Genomic DNA, 9,110 nt, shown 5'->3' on the forward strand with positions numbered 1-9,110 from the left:
TACTATCAAGACAACTAACTGGTATTATTTTTAGCTAGATATTTGTACTACAGCAGTGCATCACTAGATACAATTTACAGGCTAAAACACCAGCAAACTAGGTGCTGCACAAACATAGTAAACTATCCTGTGTCTTGGGAAATTCTGCTCTAGATCAAGAGACAGAGATGTGCAGGAGAATGATGTAAAGGGCAAGCCAGTGGCAAGGAATGGATAGTATAGCAGAATACTGACAGGACTATCATGGGAATAAAATGCAAAGATACTACTAATGTCACATCAAGGCTGCACAATCAAAAGATGAAAAATGCAAACATCAAGATTCCTATAGCAACTTTCCCAAAATGGCAATGCAGTCATCTCATCTACCATAAAGCCTATAGCTGAAAACACATTCACAGGCATATTTTAACTATTCGAAAAATACCTTGGAATGAGAACACAGTATGTGTGCAGCAGTGTTGAATTAGCATCGCTGCTGGATCTGTAGTTTTTTGTTTTTAATAATCATTCTCAAAATATCTGGAGGTTGGGGGTGGGGTGGGGTGGGTAGAGAAGAAGCAGGTAAAATGAAACATAGAGAAAAAAATGCAAAAACTTCGGACAAACATCAGGCAGGTCTAACTAATAAAAACCTTCTGCTAGTCACTGTTGATAGGGAGAGGTGCATACTTCCCAGTGCCCTGGAAGTGTGAATGCTCAGGCACTGAAATTTCCTATGCCCTGTCTATGGTGCTCAGAACTTTAGTTAACTTCCTGACAGTTTCCCCCATCAAATATATTCAGACACCCAAGAAAGTCACTGAGGGCTTTCCCAGTGACTGCTTTAGATTTTTGATCGGGGTTGAACATGACATGTTTCAGACCAGAAAACAAACATATGAGGAAATTCAGGCATTTTTAAACAAAATATTTTCCCACATCACTCAAAGCAGCACAAAGGATTCCCACCCACCCCCAAATGACAAAAAAATAAAACTCACCTTTGCCTAGAGAAGCAGAGATCTTGCAAGCTTGGGAAACTGTACCTTCAAGGGCAATGTGTCAGAGTACTATGAATGTGCAAAACAAGGCTATAGTACCCAGGTGCACTACCAAAATGGCTGGCCTAATAAGATTCAGGTCTTGGTTGCATGGTCGCTGCTTACTGACAGCCCTATCAAGGCTGAGTATTAACAGCCAAATTCATTGTAGTTACAGAATTAATAGGAAAAAAAATGCAGCAGCAGGCATTAAAAAGTCCTTTTTTATATGAATAAAGTTTTATTGAATTTTAGACAATTAGAAAGAACAAAGAAAGAGGAGCAAACAGTCTTATGGAGAGTAGGAACCAGAAGAGCTTTCCCACTAGAGGAAGGGGCCTGCTGAGGGCAGTGTTCCTGTAAATGCCACACGGGCTGTTTCAAAAGCGGAAAGAGTGTGTCTGGGTTTTTCTTTGATTGCGTTGTGTTTTGTTTTTTTTTATTTTTCCTCCCACACTGGGGTTTCAAAAGCCACTCTTCTTCCCCATGTCAATCCTACCACCCAGCAGCAAAGAGAGCAGACAGGCAGGAAAGAGGGCTGCTCTGGTGAACTCTGTGTACACGCACACAACAACCACCTGTCTGCACCACTGCACCCATTCTGGACAGAGTTGTGCAGGAGGGGGGAAGGAAGGGAGGCTGTATATTTTCTTTTTTTTTTCCTTTTTTATTTTTATTTTAAGCAAAGAAGGCACAAAATCTCAGCCAAGCTTCAAACCAAGTGCTGCCCAAGAACCCCCAACCTCTCCAAAGGAACTGCGTCTATGTGGGAACCCAGACCTCACCTCTTCCCCTCCTTCCACAGAAGCTGTGCTTGCATTTGAACAGTACAGGCAGAAGGCCCTGCCCCAGGTGTATGCACTGCTAGGGAAAGTGAAGCTGTGCCAGGACAGGGAAAGGGGGACAAGGAAGTCTCTTGGCTTAAACAGACCCTTTCCCAGTGTGAGCTACAGAAAGTCGCCTGTGATCGCCCACATTGCTTTTCCAAGAGCAGATCTGGGAGGTCTCTGGTACTTTTGGAGGTGACCACTGCCTTTACATGTGCAAGGCTTGGTGTTATGTAGGAGGGCAAGTACACCCATCCAGGCATGGTCCTCTGAGCCGGGGCTCTCTCACAGGAGGAGTCCAAGCCCTTGGTCCAGTCCTCCAATAGCACTAGGTCCCTTGAGCGGTTTCAACCCTTGGCTTTGATTAAGGCTATTTAGTTGCAATAGAAAAAGTAAAAGGACAGGTGCCAGCCCCAGCCACCTCCTTGACTGCGAGGAGATGGGAGAGCCACCAGCAGGTGCCACAAGTACCAGTGCGGGAAGTAAGTGAGGCAGAGAGACAGCATGTGGGCTTCCACAGGGTTACTCCATCCACTGAGCCCCTGCTTTCACTCTATCTAAGGAAAGGGATTTAGAAACAAATCCTGCCATCCTCAGCATCTGGGAAGTTTGTGTGTGTGTGCATGAGAGGGAATGAAAACCGTAGTGCTTCTGTGTGAGGGCCCCAAACACAACACGTGCCCTGACATGCGGGACAGCCGTGCGCAGTCTGATAAAGAAAACCCCCCATGCAAACACCACAGCTGTGGGGTCTGAAGCTCCTTGCCCTCTGTCTGAGCAGCCCAGGTTCAGCAGACTCCTCTCAGGGCCTGTCTGCTGCTCTGCCATACCCCAAAAAATAACAATAAAAATATAAAAAGCCACTAGATTTGCAGCAGCAGCAGCAATGCACCCTCTCTCTTCACAGAGCTTCTCAGGAGCAGACACCCAGATGGCAACACTCTCCACATCCATGAAGAGGGCTCTGGTGGTGACTGAGAAACACTGAGCCTAAGGATGACACGTGCGCGCATGTGTTTGTGTGTGTGTGTCAGAGTTGAGGGGAAAAATGGCAAAAATAAATAAAGAGAAATGCTCTCTGACCTGCACCCTTGTCCAGCCTTCCCCTTGGCCTGGCTGGCAGCTGTGCCTCCACCTCAGCCAGTGCATCCTCATGTCCATCCCCGTCCCACAACCTTCCTCATCCAGCAGCAGGGCTGGCAAAGCAGGGAGGGAGTCATAGCTTCCACGACAAGGCATATCCTGACTGGGCACCCCTCCCTGCCCCACACAGGCTGTTGTCCTCTTGGAAATAAAACAGCAACAACAACAGAAAAAAAAAATATATATAATCTCCCCAAACCTCCCTGAAAGACCCAAATGAACGGAAATGCCCCCCAACGAAACAAAGTGGAAACAAAAGCAAAAGCTCCCCTCCCAAGGCTGGGCTGGGAGGGGGTCCTGGCTGGGGCCCAGCAGCCAGGAAGGGTCCCCTCATGCCCCTGCAGCCTTGGCACATCTGTGGCGTCCATGGTGGAGCCCCGAGAGCTGGGGGGCATCACAGCATGGCCGGGGCTGTCCCACCGGCTGGCAGTGGCTTTGGTAGGCCCACCCCGGCTGCCTCGCTGCCTTTCAGGAAGGAGTAGGGTCCCTCGGCCAAGTCTCTGCCTCTCTGGTACACAAGGCCCTTGCTCAGCTCATGGCTGCCGGCGTGCCCCTACACAAGGGAGCCAGCCCGGCTCTGGGCAGGCACCATGACAGGAACGGCCCCGATCCGCTCCAGCGTGGCCTGGCTGACGGCGTAGGAGCGGGTCTGCGGAAGCCGAGGCTTCCTGCTGACAGAGCCATTGCTCCGGGCCACCTCCTGTGGGGACGGCGCTGTGCTGGCCGTCACCACCAGCGTCTTAGGGGCAGCCGGGGAGGGGTGGCCGCCGTTGGCGTAGACAGGGCGAGCACTCGTGCTCCCTGAGCGGGAGAAGGGGGGCTGGCGGGTGTCGTTGCTGTTGCTGAAGCGGGTGAAGGAGTCTGTGGCATGGTTGGCCTTGGGGTCATTCCAGTAGCGGCTGTTGTAGGTGTTGGAGGAGGTGAGGGTGTCGTTCTCTGATGAGGATGCGTCAGCGTGGAATGTCTTGGCAGCGGAGGAGCATTTGGGTGGCAGGTCGTCCTCCCTGGGGAGAAGAGGGCATGAGGGTACAGCTAGGATGATGCTCTGTTTCCCCTATGCACCCCTGCCCCTTCCATCCACCTCCGCTGGGGACAACGACATCAATTCAAGGAGAAAGACAGTACCAGTGTGAACTGGCATCACTTCTTGACCTGTTCACTCATTCCTCTTTACGGGACCCACCTCTGTGCACATTAACTGCTCTGTGTGCCCACCACTGAGGGAAGCAACCCACACTTACGTTTGTAGGGGGCAAAACCAGTGGTTATCAGAACCACTGGTGCTACACAGCCAGTCAGTATGACTGTACTTGTACAATCAAAAAAGTTGATCCTCAGGGGATCTTTGGGATGCTGCCAGAGGGAAACACTGTGGCTATAACACCAGAGAACATCACAGCTGTACCTACAGAGCTCTTCAGCTATCACTATCTGATACTGTGGTTTAGGATCCCCACCACATACACAGTCACTCTCCTATGGCGCTAACAGTGCCAAGGTGAAGTTTCCAATAATGGTAATTTGGAAAGCAAAATCTGTAGTTACCATTCTTCATTTGCTCCCTACATTTTCTGGGCAGATACGGAGACCTTCCCCTGGCCCAGCGAAACACACCTGGGATGAGTAAAAGCAGGATCTCTGCTTCCCTTCCTGAGAGCTGCTGCTTTTGCTGGGTGATCAGAGATTCCCTGGCATCAGTTTTCCCTGACCCCTACCTTATCTCATTGGGAATTTCTTCTTCTTCTTCTTCTTTGTGTTTATTTTTCCAGTAAAACAGTGCTATGGCCACCAACACAATGCAGACAACAAGCACAACAGCACCTGTGGCCACTGCTCCAGCAATCAGGCCAATGCTCCAGGGGTGGGCTGTGGGGAGAATTGAATAGAGAATGGAGAAGAAATCAGGGCTGGGCTGTGGCCATCTGTGAACATTTGAAGCTATGTGGCTTGGAAGGGGGAAAGGCAATGTCCCCATTCCAGAGTAAAACGATCTTCTGATAGAGAGGCACACGGTGGCTCACAGCAAACATGGTTACACGCGTTACTGTTACAAGACAGAAGCAGGTGACCAAGCCTCCTTTGGCAAAATACTTACGTGCAATGACTTGTAGGTCCAGAAGGCAAGTGCTGGTTCCAATGGCATTTGAAGCCACACATTGGTAAAGACCTGAGGACACAGTGCTGATATTTCGGAGAGTGACAGTGCCCTGGACTTGGTCTAGTTAGAGAGAAAAGAAGGATTTAAATCCCCCCGCCCTGGGCTTGAGGAAAACCATGAAAAGGCAAATCCAGCAAATAGAGAATTGATGTGTGAGACTCTTAAGAGATAAATAAATTAGGAAATAACCTTGAGATGGAAGCATTGTGCACACATGCACAAGATTAGGTCTTAAGGAGCTTACACTAGATATTTCTTTTTCTTCTTACAGATGAATTTCTGCAAATGAAAGCTTGGGACTCATATCATTGTGTGAGAGAAGGGAGGAAAGAAGAGATGTGCAATTACCTATACCCAGATCTACCTGTTAAATTCAGTCCTGCCTCACAGCAACACTGCTTTCCCATCCGTGGGCTTCCTAACCCCTGCCCTTGCATTTTTTCTCATTCTGGAATTACCTGAAACTAAAATTCTTGTGTGTTCTTAAAATACAGCAAGACAAAGGGCAAAAGTAAGTACTTCTACCTCTATTTGGTCAGGACACAGGCTAAGAAACCTCACGGATGGGACTTGTGGCCGGGCAATACCCAGTCTGATCAGGGTCTTGCTTTTGCACACACCTAAAAGGCAGCTCCAGCCTAATATATCAGAGCACAGTGATCTCAATGAGACAAGATGGCAGGATTTTCAGGGGATAATTCTGCCTCTCTTCTCCCAATTTTCAATCTATGAGCCTTGCATTTGGTTTAAAATTTAGGTGAATTGGCAGATGAAATCTCCAGCCATGTGCAAACATCTGGCAACCTTATTCTCTGTCTCCTGTTTGACTAGACCCTTGTTCCTTAAAGGGGAACATTAGTTCTGTACCAAAATAAGATGAAACTTTAAATGGCCACTGATGGATACCTAGTCCAAAACACTCCAAGCACTCCAGGAATCTTCGTTCCAAATAAGTGACCATGCAAGTGATGGCAGCCACTCAAAGAGCTGTGTCATCTCGGGCAGCTCAGACAAGGGAAAGCCCAGGCTGCCACCTTGGAAATAAGAGGATAATCAGAATGAGCACCTTGTGTGGCAGTTGGGGGCAACTTGGGAACATTGTCCAGTTTCTCCCAGAGGTATGTTGGCCGGGGGATGCCTTCTTCCGAGCTGCAGGTCAGTGTGATATCGCTGCCCACGTCCAGGGACCCCTGGATTCTGCAAAGCGGGGCAGAAGGAGGAACTACAAGAGAAGAGGGGAAAGTGACAGAAGATCAGAAAACATGACCAAACAGTGGAGTACAGGCTCGTTCTGGACACGCACTGCAGGGAAAAGCAAGGATATTGGCATGAGCTGATAGGGGACAAGAATCAGACAAAGCCCAGAAAGGAGGTAGCAGACAGGAATCCTTTAAGGTTTGAGGGGTGACAATTCACAAAGATTCCTGACTAGCCTGTCCATCAAGGTACCAGATAACTGCCTTCCCAGGACCCACTACTTGTAGAGCCCTACCTAGAGGAAAAAAAAAAGGATGAACATTTCTATGTTTGAGACAGCACGGGTAGCAACAACTAACAGGGCAGCATAAAGAATATGCTGTAGTTGGATTTTGTTTTCATAGCCTTATAATGGCACATGCTCTGTAGTATTTAATGTCATAGGGAGCATCCAGAACTAATTCATTTCTTGAAAAGGAAGCAAAGATCTAAAAGTCCATTCTCTTCTCTTGTCACTATGCACAAAACTCTTACAGTCCCCTTAGCTCTCAAAGATGCACACATGCTTTATTCATGCTTCTTTGCAACTCCACATCACAAGCCTGCCACAAAAGCTTTTTCTCTACCATATTTTAAAACTCTGTTATACACATCTGCATATGAGGGTATGTGTCCTACAAACTCCCACAGTCCTCAGAACCCAACCCATCCCTCACCACAGTATGTCCATGGGCTCCAATGCACAGACCACCATATTTTTATGCTATGAGAACCATCAAACACAGAGGACTCCCGTGCCCCAATTCCTTCCCTTTCCCCCATAATCCCAATACACACACCCAAGACGGTCAGTCCAATGACTCCAATATTCCTGCTGCCTCGGTCAGGAAGATTGTTGACCAAACACTGGTATGTGCCAGTGTCTGATAGCTGGGTGTTGTTGATGAAGATGGAGGCACTGGTGGTTGGCATTGTCACAGCAAACCCCACTCGCCCATAGAACTGGGGTGCACCACCAAAGATCTGACCCCCTTGGTAAAGAATAACCTGGAAAAGAAAGGAAGAATCAAATAACACTCTGCAGAGGCTGAACAAGGAGGGAGAACAGCAAGTAAAACATGGGCTCTGAAAGCTGAAAGGACCATTTCCTAAAGGATCTCTGAATAAGCAAACATCAATATACAACGGTAGACCCAGAAAGACTGATCCTAGGAGAAGCGTTTTCTCTAACGGAAGAACACAGTCAGTGGCCTGTTTTATGTCAACAAAAATGTTTACAAAAGCAAATGGACCAGATAACTACCCAAGTCTTCTGGCATAGCTGGATGGGTAATACCACCCTGTTTCATATAACAGTCATTACCCGTCCAGACAGGATTGATGTAGAGAGGCAGAGACTCTGCAGGTCAGTAAGTACTTTGCTGGAAGGCATCCGCCTAGTGGACAGTATCATTTTGGGTGTCAGCCAGTAATGTCCTGCCATGATTTGAAACTGCTCACTGACGATCACTAGGATGAACTGAATAATAAACAATGCAACCCTAGAGTCTGTGCAGCCTCTACCAATCCAACAGCTTTTATAGCAGTCTGTACTCAAACCAAGTCCCTGAGGAGCAAGTTCTCTTCGGTGCAGGACACTGAATCAGACAACTGAACAGCAAATGTGACAGGGACAGTGTGACCAAAGATCAGTGCATTTCAGAGCAATGGGTTTCTTCTCCTCTTAGTATGTGGACAAACCCAGGCCAGCAGCTCACAGGTTATGATTGTTGTATCCAACATAATAGGGTCTCCTTTGCTAATGTTTGTAAGAATGGCCTTGCAAAAACAACAGGCAATGAAAAAGTAAGAGGGAAGATGAGTCTATGAGATCATGTTACAGAGATTTCACAGGTTTAAGCCTGCAGCTGATTCCAGATCCTTCAAATCCTAAAGCCAGTGCATCAAAACCTGGATTATCTTGCCTGTGCTCTTTTGAACACACAAACCACCAGAAGTACAAGGCAGCCGTACTGTAACACATACATCTGCCCTGATTGCACAACCAGTCAAGGGCACAATGCACACAATCAATTTACAAGGCTTTGAATAAATCAAATTCATCTAAGATCTGCGGATCATGTTCAGCAATGAAGAGAATGTTCTGGGGCAACCAGAGACTCAGCATTGTAAATAGACTACATCCAGATGTAGTCTATTTACTAGTCTATTTACTACTGTCAAAAGGGTATGGAAAGGAAAACTCCAAAGAAATATATGCTCCAGTGAGAAAGGAGTTACCTGTTCAGGCTGGTTGGCATTAGAAAGAGGAGTGACCATCCAGATGACATTAAGGTTAGTGAGAGCAGCATTAGTGGTGAAGGTGCAGGGCAATACTGCTGTCTGGCCTCGGGCAACCTGGATACTCCCTGAACTGACTGACACCTCCAGAGGACACACCATACCTAGAAAGAAAAAGAACACCCAGTTCAAGCATTTCAGGAGAAGAACTCCCAGTTTGAACATTTCAGGTGGCACCATGCACAGACAGGTCATGACAGCAGCATCCTGTTGTTACACAGCAGTCCCTTACCAATTACTTCAATCTAAAGAATTATATTTGTCCCTCAACATATGAGGCTGCTCTCATGCAGACCTCTTCCAAAAGCAAATGCAGATAGGCCATCCTTTCAAGTGAGAGCACTCTCATTTCAGAGCCTCTGAAAACATCAGGCTTTGTTTTGGCAACAGGGAAAGAGTTGTAAAAGCAGCCAAGCTGTGTTT

At 47.5% G+C, this 9,110-nt stretch overlaps 1 protein-coding gene across 4 annotated transcripts; it reads right to left on the reverse strand.

Annotated features, from left to right (window-relative positions):
• Nucleotides 1-3,545: 3,545 nt before the first annotated feature.
• On the reverse strand, nucleotides 3,546-8,757 carry IGSF11 (immunoglobulin superfamily member 11). Of its 4 annotated transcripts, none has more exons than XM_035540601.1 (6): nucleotides 8,628-8,757; nucleotides 7,187-7,394; nucleotides 6,217-6,372; nucleotides 5,160-5,210; nucleotides 4,708-4,858; nucleotides 3,546-3,996 (listed from the first exon to the last, which is right to left on the reverse strand). In XM_035540601.1, exons 1-6 carry the CDS (start codon nucleotides 8,664-8,666, stop codon nucleotides 3,546-3,548), a joined length of 1,056 nt encoding a protein of 351 aa, XP_035396494.1. In that variant the 5' UTR covers nucleotides 8,667-8,757. The 4 variants fall into 4 exon arrangements, with proteins under 4 accessions (XP_035396494.1, XP_035396496.1, XP_035396493.1 ...); XM_035540603.1 differs by having other exon boundaries at nucleotides 4,708-4,771; nucleotides 5,148-5,210; XM_035540600.1 differs by having other exon boundaries at nucleotides 5,088-5,210.
• Nucleotides 8,758-9,110: the final 353 nt, after the last annotated feature.

Source organism: Cygnus atratus, chromosome 1 (assembly GCF_013377495.2).
Source record: "Cygnus atratus isolate AKBS03 ecotype Queensland, Australia chromosome 1, CAtr_DNAZoo_HiC_assembly, whole genome shotgun sequence".
NCBI lineage: Eukaryota > Metazoa > Chordata > Aves > Anseriformes > Anatidae > Cygnus > Cygnus atratus.

What these genes read in the sequence shown, in the direction of transcription:
- IGSF11 (XM_035540600.1), bottom strand. Translation starts at nt 8,666, where the DNA reads ATGGTCACTCCTCTTTCTAATGCCAACCAGCCTGAACAG. An exon ending in CATTGGACTGACCGTCTTGG is followed by an intron (nt 6,373 to 7,186) that starts GTGTGTGTATTG and finishes CTTCTCTTGTAG; the next exon opens with TTCCTCCTTCTGCCCCGCTT. An exon ending in GCCCCCAACTGCCACACAAG is followed by an intron (nt 5,211 to 6,216) that starts GTGCTCATTCTG and finishes CTCTCTAACTAG; the next exon opens with ACCAAGTCCAGGGCACTGTC.